The following is a 19,087-nucleotide window of genomic DNA, read 5'->3' on the forward strand; positions in this document are numbered from 1 at the left end:
CTGAAGTTAGCGAGGTCATGATATCCGAAAATCCTGAAGTTAGCGCACATCGGCTTTCTCTCTTGCGCAAACCATTTACTTTCAAGTTATAATACTTGTATTAAAAGTTTACTTATGTGTGTGTTTGTGCAACACGTGTAATCTGGCCTTTAGTGTTTAGTGTCCCTTTAAAGATAATGTAGCAACCCTAGTCAAACCAGCAATTGCAGAATGGTGCAGCAATTACACATATATTTATTTTTTTATTCAAAAGCGTTGTGATATTTTAAACCCTCTCTTTTTATTGTTAAATTGGTAAACATCATCAATATAGTCAGGTATGAAACATTGGCCTAGATTAATGGAGTCTTGTTAGTCTTCTGAGTGGTTGTTGTCTAAAATTTATTGAAGTTCACTTCGCCTACCTTTTCTAGCCAATCACTAGTGGGAAAACCTGTAGTTAACATACACGTTAAAAGTCCCAATACATTATATCTAGCACAGCAAACGTCATCTGCTAGAAATGTGGAAAAGCAATAAAATTGATCACAACACTTTGGAAACATTAACAACATAGGATCTGTAAATGGGTGTAATTGTTATATTATTGTATCTGTTTTGTAAGTAGTCTGACTAGATAGTACAGAATTAGTCTCAGCAATTTCACAGATACAGTAAAGAGACGGACTGCGAGCATTTCTAGGTGTTCCTGAGGCAGGGTCAGGATTTTTCACCTAAACTCAGCATGCAGGGTTGTCTCTGTTTTTACTTTCTTGAACGTTTTTAAAGTTGTTTTTCCTTTTGTGCATATGTGTTGTTTTTTTGTTTTTTTTGTAAAGTTGTGAGAACATTTTTGTGACAGTGAAGCTCTTGTATTCAGCAGGAAGTTAATGGTTGCAAGATCTCACCATTACCTGCTCTGGTAAGACATTAGTTTTATGAACACGTTTTATTGAATCGATACCATTGTGTACACAGAACAGATAAATGTATATCACTCCCTTATGCATTCAAATAATGTGTTATAGCATCTTATAGTTCTGCAGTCACAGAAAATAAATCTAAAAATCATGATTAAAAAATCAGTTTGTAGCCATAATTTACATTTCTACACACTTCTAATGCAACATCTAGATAAACATTTATAAAGCTGCCCCCTGACATTCCACTATAATGAGGGAGAATGTTATTAGGCTACTTTCAGAGACCTCCGAGAGGATCACTAACTATATGATGGTGTGGCATCTGATTCAGTTTTGGGGAACCTGAGCTCCTATATATTGATATATTAAAAATACTTTTTTGAGCCTGTTTATTGGGCTTTTTAATTTGGACTTTTCTTTGTCTTGTTGTGCAAACTGATTCTTGGCTTTGTTTAAAAAAAGACAGTATATGAGCATAATATTTTAAACAATTTTCAAATTTACTTCTACTATTATTTTGCTTAGTTCTCTTGGTATCCTTTGTGAAAGAGTCAGCCTAGGTAAGCTCAGGAGCGTGCATGTGTTTTAAGCTACCTGGAAGCAGTGTTTGCTATATTATTTTTAGCAATGTAATACGTAGTTGCAAACACTGCTGCCATAGACTGCTAAGGACATGTGCATTCTCCTAAGTTCCTATCAGCCTACCTAGGTATACTCTTAATCAAAGGATACCAAGAGAACAAAGCAAATTTGATGGTTGAATTAAAATGGAAACTTGCTTAAAATTGCAGGCTCTATCTGAATCATGAACATTTAATTTTGATTTTACTTTCCCTTTTAAGTAAAGTAATGACTTATTCTCTTCTTTTATGCTTTTATGAGTATTGAAATGTTTTTTATTGTTTCTAATAAAGATATCTTTCTAAATATACATGTATGTGAACAAATGTTGAATGTGTTCATTTATGAAACCTACAATATAGCATCAGGCATTATGAGGACTCTGTAAAATCATCTGTGGCCTTGTGATGGAAAAGGTCCCCACCTCTGTCATAAAAACATCTTCACCTTATAAAACTACTAAGGTTCCACTCGCCATTTTATTGGCAAGCAATATCGTCTTTCCTCGAGCCTTTTTAATTGTGCTGATATTATAATTTGAGCGAAAATGTGATTCCGCTAGAGCAATCGCCATTTACACTTCAATCCTTACCACGATCTCAGAGCTGTTCCCAAACAAAAAAGTTGCACAAAACACTTAAAAAATACAGTACAAAGTACAGTTACACTCATATTAAAACTGTCTAATATATATATATATATATATATATATATATATATATATATATATATATATATATATATATATATATATATATATTTAAATATTGCACAAAAATTGTATAAGGGTTTAAAGATATGAGATCCCGGGTGTTATAAAAAAACCTGCCATAGTACTTTAACATAGAGATACATAAAGATACATTGTTAAAGCTGTATTTTTATGTATATAGATATGTTTATATATGTATACATATGTATTAATGTATATTATATGTGTATATATATATATATATATATATATGTATTTACAGACATATATACACATAAACACATAAATATATATGTACACACATATAGACATAAATATATATAAGTGCATTAGAACCCTTTTCCATTAAGTAGATGAAAAGATGTAAAACATATTTATGCAATATTCATATTTAATAAAGATTTTATCAATGTATTTACTGTAAATATTTCACATTTGCTAATGCGAATATGCTATATTGTTTCCGCGATGGATGGTTTCTTTTTTTTAACTTTTTTTTTCTGTTGGCTTCTATGGTTAACGTGAAAATGCGATCGCCTTTGCGCAATCTCGGGTATTAAGGTTTTTACTACTTTTTTTTCTCCATTGATTTCTATGGAGGAATACATACATGCGCACACAAAAAATAAAGTTAGGATTTTTGCACTGTTCGGGTTACCACTTTCACAAAATATTTTTTTTTAACTTGTAATATGAACGCAACCCAACTAGCGCAAAAAGCTTATCTCTAGCAGGGTTTTCGCGATCGCAAAATAAACAAAAATACCACACCACTTGTAATCTAGTCCAAAACATATTAGCAAATGTTCTGTAATAAAAAACTAACAACATTGAAATGATCAGATATGTGTATGCAAAAAACCTTGCCTTGTTTCAAAAGCTGTAATAATTTCAGTGAATGATGTAGCGCTGTCACAAAACTAAAAGTTAGCACAGATACTATAGTTATAGGTAAAACAAAAATGATGAAAATATTTTTTCCTAACATATTCACATGCTCTTTAATATGAAAAATAGCTTCAGATTACATGGACAGATTGAACACATGTCATTTGAGGCCATTAACAGATGTCACCAAACAGTATGCCTGAAGAGAAGACTAAAAGAATATTTGTGTTTCAGTACATTTTGCCATGGTGCATTTAAAGACAAGCATGTGCTCAAGGAAAACTAGTCAAGAAATCTTGTCTCATGAGTAATTGACCAGCTGACTAATAGCAGATGGAAGAGTTTTGACCAATATGCAACAAAAGTAAGCTCCTTTATGGTTGTAGAGATCAAAGGAAATTAGATATCTTTTAAATGTATTATAACTTTGTAGCAATCTCTTGCTTTTTTAAAATATGTCTCTTTACATCTAAAAAGGCATGTCAGACACATATTATCACAATTTGTTGAAAATATTTTGAGTTAAATATAGTTAAAATTTGAGAATAAAAAAGTGTATGCCTTTCATTCTTTATGGGATTATATTATATTGTTGGGGAAAAAGATGTCACAAAACCTTGAAAATACTGGCCAGGTGGCAACCATATTCTATGACATGCTATGACATTATGGGATGTACCAATTAGTGCTGGGTAAAATGCAGAATCTTAGTTACATGGACAGTTAATGAAAACATATAAAAATATATATATATATATATATATAAATAAAAACATATAAACATATATATATATATATATATATATATATATATATATATATATATATATATATATATACAGTGGGACCTCGGTTTACGAATTTAATGCGTTCTCCGGGACGCTTCGTATTGCGAAAAATTCGTAAACCGAAACACGGTTTCCCATAGGAATGCATTGAAAACCAATTAATGCGTTCCGGAGGTGAGAAAAAAGGCTCCAAAACCTGCTGCAAAAGGCTCCAAAAGGCTCCACAACTTGCTGCAAATGGCTCCAAAAGGCTCAGCAACTTGCTGCAAATGGCTCCAAAACCGGGACACTTGTTTCGTATTGCGAAAAAAATTCGTAAAACGAAACACGGTTTCCCATAGGAATGCATTGAAAACCAAATAATTTGTTCGTATTGCGAAAAAAATTCTTAAACCGAGGCATTTTTTTCCCAGAATTTTCATTCGTAAACCGAAATTTCGTTTACCGAGTCGTTTGTTAACCGAGGTCCCACTGTATATATATATATATATATATATATATATATATATATATATATATATATATATATATATATATATATATATATATATATATATATATATGTACAAATCCCCAAATCAGGAATTACCCAGAAGTCCAGACCTTTACATTGATTTTTTTTAAACTAAAATGATATATATAATTTTGCCTGTAAGTCACAATCTTCTCTGTCTGTATCTTTGATTTTGATTTTGTGTTCTAAAATGCAGATGCTAGTCTATATTTATTTTAAACAACTATCACCTTTCTGCTTACAGTACTATACTATTATTGTGATGGTACTATTATAGACAAAAGTAAAAACTTTATAAATCTAACCTTAGGTTGCATGCACTATATAATTATCTCAAATAAAGTCTTAATAAATAATTGAGACAAATTTCTATTACATACATCAATTTCATTATATATAAGCCTAAATAAGGAGTCAGGAGGAATAAAAAGTACCACAATATATATATATATATATATATATATATATATATATATATATATATATATATACACAAAAATGTATTTTCATTAAATAAAATTGAGGAACATATTTCCCCAATGATATATAAAACAAAGTAATTTAATATTCTGCAATATATCTAAAAAGTTCAACATAAGTGTCCAATGAAATCTTAAGGATACAATAGTATATATGGGTATGCGGTGTCCAATGCTCCCAAAAATATATCCAGTTATATGTTCATCCAAATAAACTTCCATCAAGTCCCTATATAACTGCCTTATTATCCAAAGTTCTGTAGGAAGTACCTTTCCTTTGCTTGCCTACTTTTGATTGTACTCACGGAACTTTGGATAATAACATAACATTTTATCATATTTCAGTAATGAGAACTGGTTGGAGTTGCTTTGAAATAACAATATAATTCTTTACCTTGGTAAATGTCAAACAATCCTTGTCTTGGTCTTTATCCTTGATTTCAAAGTCATAAAGTGCTTTGCCTTGCGGTAGGGGCTGTGCCAGTGGTTTTATGCACTGTACGTAGCTTGCCGGAAAAAACCCACGATTACCATTTAACTCTCCGTGATACCAGTTCTCATCAACCTTTCGCCTTAGAATAATTATATCCCCCTTGTTAAATTTGAGATCCCCAGGTTCTTTCCCTTCATACGCGTACAGAGCTCTTCCACAGGGCAGCTGGGAAATGTTCTGAGGAAGCAAATAAAACAGAATGTTATTAAAACAATATTGCAAACATTAAATGCATATATTTGTTTTCTATTCTAAAAGAGTTTTTTTGGATTCTGTTACCCCTACAATTACAAACAACATTGCAGGCAACTCAGTGGACAACTTTTAAAGATTGGTATTAGGAATAACAGTCAAATTTCACACATTTTAAACAAATTAGAGGTTAACTACAAAAGGCTTAGGTTGCATTAACCTACCAAAATTAATGGATAATATCAGAATAATTTATATAGGGCCAGATTACAAGTGGAGTGCGCAAACCATGCTAGAAGTAAGCTTTTTGCAGGAGTCGGGTAGCACTAATATTACAAATTGAAAGTAGAACATTTTTGCTAGCGCGCTAACCCAATGCACACAAGCAGCCAAATTTCAAATATCACAATCACATTAATGTATTACCCCACAGAAGTCAATAGAACAAAAAAGTGGGTGGGAAATCTAGCACCCTACTCGTGCGCAAACTCAATCGCATATTCTCAAGTGCGCTATCCCAACATGAAAATATATTTCACATTCCAATGTTCTTCACATAGCAGAATATGTTCTATTTATTCATAAATACATTTATTTCTACATATATCTGATGGTATTCTGGTGCAATATATATCTATACCTATATAATTATATATAGGTATAAATATACACATATATATATATATATATATATATATATATATATATATATATATATATATATATATATATATATATATATATATATATATATATAGGAATATATATTTAAAATATATGCAGAACATTGGAATGTGAAATATTTACAGTAAATACACAGTATAACACATTATCAAATATGAATATTGCCATATTTTCATCTACTTGACTGCAAAGGGTTCCAATGCACATATATATATATATATATATATATATATATACCTATCTATCTATCTATATGTATGTATTTATGTGTTTATATGTGCATATATGTTTGTAAATTCATATATAAATACATAAATACATATTAAGTCATGTATATGTATGTATCACTGTGTTAAAGCCCTTTGTCGTCCTTATTTTTTTTTAAAAAACCTGATACCTCATTTCTTTGAGCACTTATAACTTTTTAGTGCAATTTTTTAAAAATAATTTTATTAGATAGTGTTATTTTGAGTGTAACTATGTAACTATACTATTATATGTATTTTTGTTGTGTTTTTTGACACTTTTTTGTTTTGCAAAACAGTTAACCAGAACTTTGAGGATGCTGTAATCATTCTTGCGTAAATCACAATGGTGCAGGCGTGTGTTCGTATATGGTTTACAGCAGTGATTAATCCGATATTGTTCACGCGTAACTGTTAACGTCCCACTCATAATCTGGCCCATAATCATTTATGTTATTAATTATATCCAGAAAATCATGTCTAAATCATGTAAGTAAACTCTTATATGGATATGAATGTGAATACAAATCTAGAAAAATAACGTAGAAAATAATTAAATATGTGTGTGCATGAGCATGTATATATGAATGAATGTATGTAAGTATATATATAAATAAATCATAAATAATCAATTACATAGGAAATCCCAGGTTCTTATATTAAAAAAAAATACACAAAACATTTTTTGAATTCTAATTTTGAATACAAGGACCTGGAAGTTTAATTTTTATTATATATAGTTTATTATATAAAATGATTTATTTGTTATATAAACAATTTTAGATAAGAGCACCCAGGCTGTTGATTTGAACCCAGCCTGCAAAGTGATTGTAAACTGTCCCCTTTATAAAAACAGATCCGGAATGTTAGTAATATTTTAAATGGAGTTTAAGTAATCAGTTGTAATAAAGCTGTGCTATAACTTACTTTTTAATATTAATATGAAATTCAAAAACCCTGCGCTCCACCACCCACTTCAAAAGTCAATTTTTTTTTCTGAGTTATTAACGGTCTGAATTGTTGTCTAATCAACACTCTAGTTTCAACAAAAGGCACCCAAAAGGAAGAGTGCTGGTTGAAAAACAATTCAAACCATAAGCTCACAGAAATTTTTTTACTTTTGAAGTGGACAGCAGAGCTCTGGGAATTTCAATTTAATATCTACATTAAAAAGTAAGTTATAGCGCAACTTCATTACAACTGATGACTTTAGATCCATCTAAAATATCACTAATATTCCCTATCAGTTTTTGTAAAGGGCAGAGTTTAACATCACTTTAAGCAATCTGCATTTATCACTGTATATCAAAATATCTACATACAGAAAGTACATTTCAAATGCATATAAAAAACAATTATGGTTAGCAACATGTGCAATGATTTGCAGTCAAGGGACATAAACATAATCTATTGAAAAGCCTCTTAATATTGCGTATCCATATCATTTGTTGCTGCCAATAAGGAACAGAGTACTCCTACACTCATCAAGCAATCACTATCTAGCATGTAAAAGGGCCAAATCTAGAATACTGTAGGATCCATTATATAGATTTTCTAGACTAGAGGGTAGTGGTAAAAAAAAATTTAAATTGAAATTACACAAAAACATTTTGGTGCCAGATTACGAGTGGCGCACTCAGTTACGCCCAAGCGAAAAGGGGTTTATTGCTGGTGTTTGCGCACATTGCATTTAGTGCTCGTATTACAAGTCGAAAGTAAACGTAAACATGTGAGCGCAATCACGATTTACACTAAAATGATTACAGGGTCCTCAAAGCTCTGTTTAATTGTTTCGCAAAACAAAAAAGTTTCACAAAACACATAAAAAATACATTAAAATGTACAGTTGCACTCATAATAACACTATCTGATAAAAATTATTAATAAAAAAGGTATTAAACTATTATAAGGGCTCAACGATTGGGCAAATGGCTTTAACATAGAGCTACATAAATTTACATGTCTAGATATGTATTTGTAGATATATATATATATATATTTATATATATGTATATATATTTATGTGTATACAAATGTATTTATATCTGTATATATGTATTTATATACACATAAATACATATGTATGCACATATAGACATACTGTTTATATAAGTGTTTTGGAGCCCTTTGCAGTTAAGTAGATGAAAATATGTAAAACATAGTTATGCAGTTATACTGTGTATTTACTGTAATTAGTTCACATTCCAATGTTCTTCACATAGCAGAAAATGATAAAAGTATTTCTAAATATATATTCCTATATATATGTATGTATATATATATATATATATATGTATATATATAAAAATTATCTATAATTATATGGGTATAGATATATAGTGTACAGAAATACCATCAGATATATGTAGAAATATGTATTAATGGCTAAATAGAACATATTCTGCTATGTAAAGAACATTGGAATTTGATATATTCATATTTTCATGTTGAATTAGCGCACTTGAAAATACAGGTATGTAATTGGGTTTGCATATGGGTAGAGTGTTTTTCCCCACTTTTTAGCTGCACTGATTTCTATGTGGGAATATGTTAACCTGATCATGATATTCAAAGTTCTTTTTTTGTGCGCATCAGGTTAGCGCGCAAGCGAAAAATTTTAAATTTCAACTTGTAATACGAGTGCTACCCTATGCGTGTAAAAAGCTTTCTTCTAGCGGAGTTAGCGCTTGAGAAGAAGGGTTACATACCGCTCCACTTGAAATCTAGCCTTTTATAGGGAATTACATTTTGAGTTTAAAGATAAAATGAACAGTTTTTCATGTGATATTATATTCTTTTAAATAATAGTATATTATTCTTTATTTGCCTTGTTTTTGTTTCAGAGGATTATTAGCTAAAAAATCACTACTTTTACATAACAAAAGAAACAAACAATAAAAAGATTTTCTTTCTGAACATTATCTTCTAATGCTTTTTTTTCTGTAAAACACAGTCATACCATCTTCCTTTACAAAATAGCGTGTCTCAATCCAGACACATGAAATGATAACTGTTAAATTGCTTAAAATTGATTCCCTTTACAAAAACACATTCTGTACAATATTAATCCAAGTCTCATTCGAATACAAGATATAATGATTTTCTTCAAAATGTTCAGGTTCAAGGAAGCTTGTTAAATCCCTTTTATTTATCCACAAAGTAGCAGCCAAATCCTATTGTTCTGAAGTGTAGATTTAATATACAACACTCTCCGAAGGACATGTTTTTTTTTGTAATTGAGTATATTGATTTTCACTCAGAGTCATGTCTTGCAGGTTAAAGACTATGCCACCATAGGTTAATGCCTGAATAAGTTCTATTTCATTATGCCCTCTAGTTTAACTAGATTATTTTCATATCAAGGTAAAAGAAAAATTGTTTTGTGCATAAGCATATGTATGAGGGTTTTTTTATATTGAAACTGAAAAAAAAATCAATAAAGATGTAGAAACATGAAGCTGTTCAGTTGTGAATGACCTGCACAGCATTTAATAACATCCAGACAATTCAATAGCTCAGCAGCAAACTACTGGCTTTATCAAGAAAAGGAAAGAGAAATTGACTCAACGGGCAGGAATCAGGCTAATCCACATACCTGTAGAACATTTGACAAAGACATTTCTGTGTTTCATAAAGTTATCAGCCTGACACCATATATAAAACATATGCTTCAATATTTTTTATGTTTTCCATACATGCCTAGGCAGATAAGGTGACCTCTTGTTTAGTAAAATATCTATTAAATTATTAAATTCTTTAAGAAATGTAAGGTAAAATTTCACCTGAAATTGATCACCAATTAATTAATCATTAACATCATGTCAATTCTTTTATCATACAACCCAACATTCAATAGGTTTGTTGAATTTATTTAGAAAAAAAATTGTTTTATGTGTGTTTCTTTGTATGCACGCCTTATTGATTTAATGATAAATTCCTTTTTTAATCTGCATTTTTTTCTGTTTTCTGGGGCACAAATAATTAATTTCTGCATTTATGGAACTGATTTCTCTTGTATTTAATGTAATTTGTGATACATTATATTGTGGGCTGATGTATATAAATGTATGTGTGTGTGATACATGTGTGTTATATACATATTTAGATTTTGATACTTATATTTACACACATGAATCAAAAAAGTGCTCTACTCTGTAGATTGGCACCAACCTTCATATGTGACTATGAAGGTGGCACTTAGAAAGAGCTATTCATGTCCCAATTTTTACTCAAATATGATCATCCTAACTTTCAAAATGTGACAAGTCTGTATGAGCACAGGGATAAAATGTATCAATTTACATGTGAATATATGATGTTTGAATGGTACATTTTAGTCTTGAGCATGATTGAATTTTCAGTGTACAACAATATATCATATGTGCACATATATGCAGTCTACACAAAATTCTAATAAAAAAGGTAATTTTCTGTTTGATACATCAAGATATATAATTTTCTGTTTAATATACCAAATAGTATGTGTATCTATAATTTAAGGGATATTAAACAGTGCTCCTTAGGTAAAAACAAATATGTTAAATCAAAGTAAAACAAAAAGGAACAGATTGTGTAAAAAAAACAGCGAACAACTTCCTTGTTTTCTTGCATAATGAGCACTTAGAAATTCTCAGTGTAGCTCTGCCCCCAGTGTGATATGGGAGCTGACATCTTTGAAACATAGATCTAAGCATGAGCAAGTCTGACTCCCTGTTATCCAGTTTATTCACTTACGGCTAGATTACGAGTTTTTGTCGGTAATGGTGTGCAGTGCTAACAAGCCTTTTTTTCTCACCGCTCACTTAAGACAACGCTGGTATTACAGTAGCGGTAAGCTGACTGAACGTGCTCGGCACAATTTCCCCATAGGAAACAATGGGGCTGAGCTGGCTGAAAAAAAACTTAAACACCTACAAAAAAGCAGCGTTCAGCTCCTAACCAGCCCCATTGTTTCCTATGGGGAAATAAAAGTTATGTCTACACCTAACACCCTAACATGAACCTGAGTCTAAACACCCCTAATATTACACTTATTAACCCCTAATCTGCCGTCGTCGCCACCTACATTATATTATTAACCCTAATCTGCCGCTCCGGACACCGCCGCCACCTACATTATACTTATGAACCCCTAATCTGATGCTCCCAACATCGCCGAACCCTACATTTTATTTATTAACCCCTAATCTGCCCCCCCCAATGTTGCTGCAACTATATTAAATGTATTAACCCTTAATCTGCCGCCACCAACGTCGCCGCCACTATAATAAATTTATTAACCACTAAACCTAAGTCTAACCCTAACACCCCCTAACTTAAATATAATTTAAATAAATCTAAATAAATTTACTACTATTAAATAAATTAATCCTATTTAAAACTAAATACTTACCGATTTTAACTAAGTACAATAGTTATTAAATAGTTATTAACTATTTAATAACTTCCTAGTTAAAATAAATACAAATTTATCTGTAAAATAAATCCTAACCTAAGTTACAATTACGCCTAACACTACACTATCATTAAATTAATTACATAAATTACCTACAATTAACTACAATTAAATAAACTAAAGTACAAAAAAAACAAACACTAAATTACAGAAAATAAAAAAAGAATTGCAATTTTTTTAAACTAATTACACCTAATCAAATCCCCCTAATAAAATAAAAAAGCCCCCCAAAATAATAAAATTCCCTACCCTATACTAAATTGCAAATAGCCCTTAAAAGAGCCTTTTGCGGGACATTGCCCAAAGTAATCAGCTCTTTTACCTGTTAAAAAAATACAATACCCCCCCCAACATTAAAACTCGCCACCCACACACCCAATCCTACTCTAAAACCCACCCAATCCACCCTTAATAAAACCTAACACTACCCCCTTGAAGATCACCCTACCTTGAGCCATCTTCACCCAGACAGGCACAAATGGACCTCCAGAGGGGCAGAAGTCTTCATCCGATCCGGCCAGAAGAGGACATCCAGACCGTCAGAAGACTTCATCTAGGCGGCATCTTCTATCTTCTTCCATCAGGAGCATTGCGGGTCCATCTTGAAGACATCAAACGCGGAGCATCCTCTTCCATCTGACGGCGACTGAAGAATGAAGGTTCCTTTAAGTGACGTCATCCAAGATGGCGTCCCTTTAATTCCGATTGGCTGATAGAATCCTATAATCCAATCAGAATTAAGGTAGGAAAAATTCTTGAAGTTCAATCCTATTGGCTGATCCAATCAGCCAATAGGATTGAGCTTGCATTCTATTGGCTGTTCCAATCAGCCAATAGAATGCAAGCTCAATTCTATCGGCTGACTGGATCAGCCAATAAGATTTTTCCTACCTTAATAATAGAATCCTATCAGCCAATCGGAATTGAAGGGACACCATCTTGGATGACATCACTTAAAGGAACCTTCATTCTTCAGTCGCCGTCGGATGGAAGAGGATGCTCCATGTTGGATGTCTTCACGATGGACCCGCTCCGCTCCGGATGGAAGAAGATAGAAGATGCCGCCTGGATGAAGACTTCTGCCGGTCTGGATGTCCTCTTCTGGCCGGATCGGATGAAGACTTCTGCCCCTCTGGAGGTCCACTTGTGCCCGGCTGGGTGAAGACGGCTCAAGTTAGGGTGATCTTCAAGGGGGTAGTGTTAGGTTGTATTAAGGGGGATTGGGTGGGTTTTAGAGAAGGGTTGGGTGTGTGGGTGGTGGGTTTTAATGTTGGGGGGGTATTGTATTTTTTTTAGAGGTAAAAGAGCTGATTACTTTGGGGCAATGCCCCGCAAAAGGCCTTTTAAGGGATATTTGTAATTTAGTATAGGGTAGGGAATTTTATTATTTTTGGGGGCTTTTTTATTTTATTAGGGGGATTAGATTAGGTGTAATTAGTTTAAAAAAATTGTAATTCTTTTTTTATTTTCTGTAATTTAGTGTTTGTTTTTTGTACTTTAGTTTATTTAATTTAATTGTAGTTAATTGTAGGTAATTTATGTAATTAATTTAATGATAGTGTAGTGTTAGGTGTAATTGCAACTTAGGTTAGGATTTATTTTACAAGTAAATTTGTACTTATTTTAACTAGGAAGTTATTAAATAGTTAATAACTATTTAATAACTATTGTACATAGTTAAAATAAATACAAAGTTGCCGGTAAAATAAATATAAAACCTAAGCTAGCTACAATGTAACTATTAGTTATATTGTAGATAGCTTAGGGTTTATTTTATCTGTAAGTATTTCATTTTAAATAGGATTAATTTATTTAATAGTAGTAATTTAATTTCATTTTATTTCAATTATATTTAAGTTAGGGGGGTAAGACTTATGGTTAGACTTAGGTTTAGGGGTTAATAAATTTAATATAGTAGCGGCGACATTGGGGGCGGCAGATTAGGGGTTAATAAATGTATGTAGGTGTCGGCGATGTTAGGGACGGCAGATTAGGGGTTAATAAAATTTAACTAGTGTTTGCGAGGCAGGAGTGCGGCGGTTTAGGGGTTAATATATTTATTACAGTGGTGGCGATGTCCGGTCAGCAGATTAGGGGTTAAACATTTTAGTTAAGTGTTTTTTCGATGTGGGGGGGGCCTCAGTTTAGGGGTTAATAGGTAGTTTATGGGTGTTAGTGTACTTTGTAGCACTTTAGTTAAGAGCTTTATGTTACGGCGTTAGCCCATAAAACTCTTATTTACTGACTTTTAAATGCGGTAGGTGTCTGGACAGGAGAGGGTCTACCGCTCACTTCTTCCAGCAATCGTAATACCGGTGTTAGGAAAATCCCATTAAAAAGATAGGATACGCAATTGACGTAAGGGGATTTGCGTTATGTGAAATTCACGGAAAAAAAGTAGGCGGTACACCTGTACCTGCCTGACTCGTAATACCAGCGGGTGTTAAAAAGCAGCGTTGGGGCCCCTCAACGCTGATTTTTAAGTCTAACACAAGACTCGTAATCTAGCCATTAGTTTAACCATTCGGTTAAACATCAGGCTAAGATAAACCTTCCTGAAGAGGCCCCTCCTCCTTGTAAGGCTGTGACAGAAAGTAAAGGACACTGCACAAATGTAGGGAAAAAATGAAATAAAATGTAAAATCCATTAAAATAGATGAATACTACATATTGTAATTATTGAAATTCAAATGTAAATGTCCACTCTCGTTTATTCATACATTGTATATGGCTGCTTTCTAGTTAGAATGGCAATTACAGCAGAGATTGCATGCAGCACCTTAATGGCTATGCACGGTTGTTTAGAACACTACAATATACATTGACACAATCTTCTCAATTCAATCACTGTGAAGTATTTGTCACTTTATGAGACAGAACCAATCATTTGCAAGATGTAAGTTGCTGTTTTAAAATAATGTGCCTCACATTTGTATTTTGGAAAGGCAACAGAGGGGATACCCTACCCTTCCTGTTATGCGCAACAAAAAAGTTGCACAAAACACATTAAAAATACATTTAAAAGTAAAATGACACTTATAGTAACACCATCTGATACAAATAATTAAAAAAAAATGCATAAAAATGTTATAAGGGCCAAAAGATGAGGGGTCCGAATTATCAAGGGCCGAATGGCCCCTGATCCCCTTGTGTCCACGTGAGCCTTCTTAAGACCACTGCTCCTTAACTGGTCCGCTGCCTCTGAGGCTGTGGACATTAGTCCACCCGATCCTATACGATTGGGCTGATTGACACCCCCTGCTAGTGACCGATTGGCCGCGAATCTGCAGGGGGCAGCATTGCACAAGCAGTTCACTAGAACTGCTTGTTCAATGCTAAATGCCGACACCATATGCTGTCAGCATTTAGCGAAGTCTGGCGGACATGAAACGCTACAGCGTATAATGTTCACCAGACTTTCATAAATCAGTCCCGAGGTCCCAGGTGTTAGAAAAAAAGTACTGTAAAGGGCTTTAACATAGAGATACATACATAAACATGTCTAAATATGTATATATGTATGTACATACATATATAAAATATCTATATATGTATGTACATATATATATATATATATATGTATATATATATATATATGTTTATATGTGTGTACATATGCATTTATGTATTTATATGTGTATTTATGTATTTACAGACATACCTTCTATAGAAAGTAATAAGGCACTCTGCAATACAGAATTTTACAGGGAAGAGAAAAGTTAACAGAAGAGCACCTGGGACTGATATAGAGGCTCTGTTTGCAGCAAACACAAATTAAACTGAAATGTTTTCACTACACTCTAACTTGATTCTGTCTCTAGTTTTGTATAAATTACATTTCTGTCAGTCAAATAAGTGTATTGTGAATTTGGAGCAAACATCACCTCCATACAGTTGGTGAGATGATTCAGTGAGACCAGCTTGTGTAAATTGCTTACAGAGTTTCGCAAGACTTACGAGAGAGCTTCAGACATACCCTGGGAACTCTCCTTTTCAACCCAGGGAACTCCCCTGCCCCTCAACTTTTTTAAGCTATGTTTCATGTTACAATAGAGAAAATAAAAAAGTGCAATTTCAGTTGTAAAAAATAACCAAAAATATACACAGAATGATCCTAATGTCTTAAAGTACCACATAAACTTTCAAAACATAATCAGAATTTGGAAAATCACTGTTGGATCTAAATCTTAATGCATTAACATACAAAACAGAAAATGCAAACTTAAATGTAATAATTCTGAAAGAACCCAATCTTAAGTGTAACGTAATATAAAATACAAAGCACAGCGTGTAAGTGTAACAAAACTGTCATATTATGCAGTGCTATATTGCACTGGGTGTGTCTTGCCTTCACATAGAGAAATGCAGGGAACGCACCTTGGAGAAGAAGAGCAAGATTTGTCTAGAACCTTGTGAGCAATCTTGCAATGCTGGAGGATCGTTTTAGGAGATCTCATCAGAGCGGAGAACTTTATGGGAGGCACCTCTCATCTCTCTGGGTCCTCCAGGATCCGCACTTTTTCTTTTAGTATTCAGTGAGTTCAGTACCTATGAAGTCTACATTACAATTTATCTCCAAGCAGGAGAATCTTTTATAATTAGGCCCTAGGTAAGATACAAAATAAGACCCTGATATGTCATCTTTAGCTCTGAATTTACTGGGGAAACTAAATAATTTCAGTAATAAAATTAAGCATACTGCCCACTGAATGTAATATAAGAAAGCAAATAAATACTCTAAGTTAAAAGCAAACACAAAACAAAACAAATTGAGTGTCACTTTAACTTCACTTTCAGTTTTAACCCAGGACCTAACTTCAGGACTGGAGAATTTTTAGCATTTTGCAATCACTAAATTTAAACAGAAATATAGCGTTATTTTTATTAACCTGACATTTATTTTTTTTAGTAGACAACCCTGTGTATTGATCTAGGCCCATTTTGGTATATTTCATGCCATGGTTTTGTTGCAAATTGTTAACTTTTTCAAAAACGTTGGGTTTCTCACTGAAATTATTTACATACGACATGTGCAGCCATAGCACAAATGGTAGTAAAAGCTTCTCTGGGATCCCTTTTTTCAGAAATAGCAGACATGCATGGTTTTGCCATTGCTTTTTGGTAATAGAAGACCGCTTATTGCAGCTGCACATCACACTTCTAATATTCCCAGCAAAGAAGGGGTTCATAAGATAGCAGGTATGTAAGGTTCATTTTAGCTGTATTGCAGAGATTATCCTCTCACCTGACACCTCCCACCCTCTGATCCCTACGTGATCTCTCTCAAACAGCTTTCTTTCCTCCCTCATCCCCCAGTGGTCACCACCATATTGGGTATTGGCAGATAGTCTGCCAGTGTGCAGTTTAATGATATTTTTCATTAATTCATTTTTTTTTTATTGTAGGGTTTCCTCCTCAACCCTCTCACCTCCCTGATCCCTCCCAAACACCTTTCTAACCCTTCCCTCTCTAACTAGCAGCAGCAATATTAGTCACTGTCTGCTGACTGCCAGTACCCAGTTTTTAGCATTTTTTTTTAATAATAAAAAAAGGTTTTGTAATGCAGTGACCCCCCTTCACCCCCCCAAGTTCATCACGTTTCAGTAGTATAGTGGCCCATTCCTCCCTCAGCAAACAATCTTTCTTAGTGAATGAAACCCTCCCCTTACTCCCCTCACCCACCTCTCCTGCAATGCTCTGCCTGCCTCCCTCCTTCCCTTCCACACCATCCATGGCATCACCCCAAGCCAAAACAGACAGTGACACAAAGTGCCACTGTCTGTATCAGAGATCTGCCTTCATATGGTAAAGGAAGAATAATCAGTTCTTTCTTAAAATATGAAAGCAGGCGCCTTCTGCCTCTGCTTGCAGTCTAAGTTGTCATAGCTAAAAGCGAGGACTGCATCATATAGGTCTGATATAGGTACTACTTTAAAAGGATATGCTGGGCAAAGTACCCTATAACGCAGTACCTATGCACTAATGGCTTAAGTGTTTAATCATGATTGACTGCCTATTCTGCCCAACACTGTCACTCATCAAAAGTTGTAAAACGAAATTGCTCTGGACTGGGTGACAGAGCACCTGGCATTAAGAAGCTTCCCCCCCAAGTTCATCACGTTTCAGTAGTATAGTGGCCCATTCCTCCCTCAGCAAACAATTTTTCTTAGTGAATGAAACCCTCCCCTTACTCCCCTCACCCACCCCTCCTGCAATGCTCTGCCTGCCTCCCTCCTTCCCTTCCACACCATCCATGGCATCACCCCAAGCCAAAACAGACAGTGACACAAAGTGCCACTGTCTGTATCAGAGATCTGCCTTCATATGGTAAAGGAAGAATAATCAGTTCTTTCTTAAAATATGAAAGCAGGCGCCTTCTGCCTCTGCTTGCAGTCTAAGTTGTCATAGCTAAAAGCGAGGACTGCATCATATAGGTCTGATATAGGTACTACTTTAAAAGGATATGCTGGGCAAAGTACCCTATAACGTAGTACCTATGCACTAATGGCTTAAGTGTTTAATCATGATTGACTGCCTATTCTGCCCAACACTGTCACTCATCAAAAGTTGTAAAACGAAATTGCTCTGGACTAGGTGACAGAGCCCCTGGCATTAAGAAGCTTCCCTTTTATTGATATAACTCGACTTCCTGAGAAAATTAAAAATAATATTATATTTAAAGGGCCTATTTTCGCATGTCAGAAAATGTCTAAAATGTGGGGTAACAGGTATATGTAAAAAACTTATGCCTTCACATGGCAACCTAGAGTTCATAAGGGTCCCCATCAGACCAGATATAGTTAATGGGAGGAACTAGGTTTAATCACAGTAGGACAGTTGTTTGATATATTAACTTTTGCCCAATTAAAGGACACATTTTAAATTCCACAACGACACTGCTTTGCTTGCGTTCAAACACTATTATGTTAACAATCTTATTAGACAAGATAAAACCAATTGGGACACATCCCACTGGGACACTTTATTTTCCCTGGGCAAACAAGGATATTGATCTATATCCTTAATATATGATTTTTAATGCTGGAGGCGAAATCCGATATAGCTCTTGATAAAGCAATTCAACAATGGAATCGGGGTGAGCAACTAGATTTAA

At 33.6% G+C, this 19,087-nt stretch overlaps 1 protein-coding gene across 2 annotated transcripts in view; it reads right to left on the reverse strand.

Annotated features, from left to right (window-relative positions):
* Positions 1 to 19,087, reverse strand: part of SH3RF3 (SH3 domain containing ring finger 3) — an 899,869-nt gene that overhangs the window by 444,566 nt on the left and 436,216 nt on the right. For both annotated transcript variants that reach the window (XM_053707609.1, XM_053707610.1), the window contains one exon: positions 5,299 to 5,574. In XM_053707609.1, coding sequence (XP_053563584.1) covers positions 5,299 to 5,574 — 276 coding nt within the window. The remainder of the gene's footprint in view (positions 1 to 5,298; positions 5,575 to 19,087) is intronic.

Source organism: Bombina bombina, chromosome 3 (assembly GCF_027579735.1).
Source record: "Bombina bombina isolate aBomBom1 chromosome 3, aBomBom1.pri, whole genome shotgun sequence".
In the NCBI taxonomy this organism is placed as follows: Eukaryota; Metazoa; Chordata; class Amphibia; order Anura; family Bombinatoridae; genus Bombina; species Bombina bombina.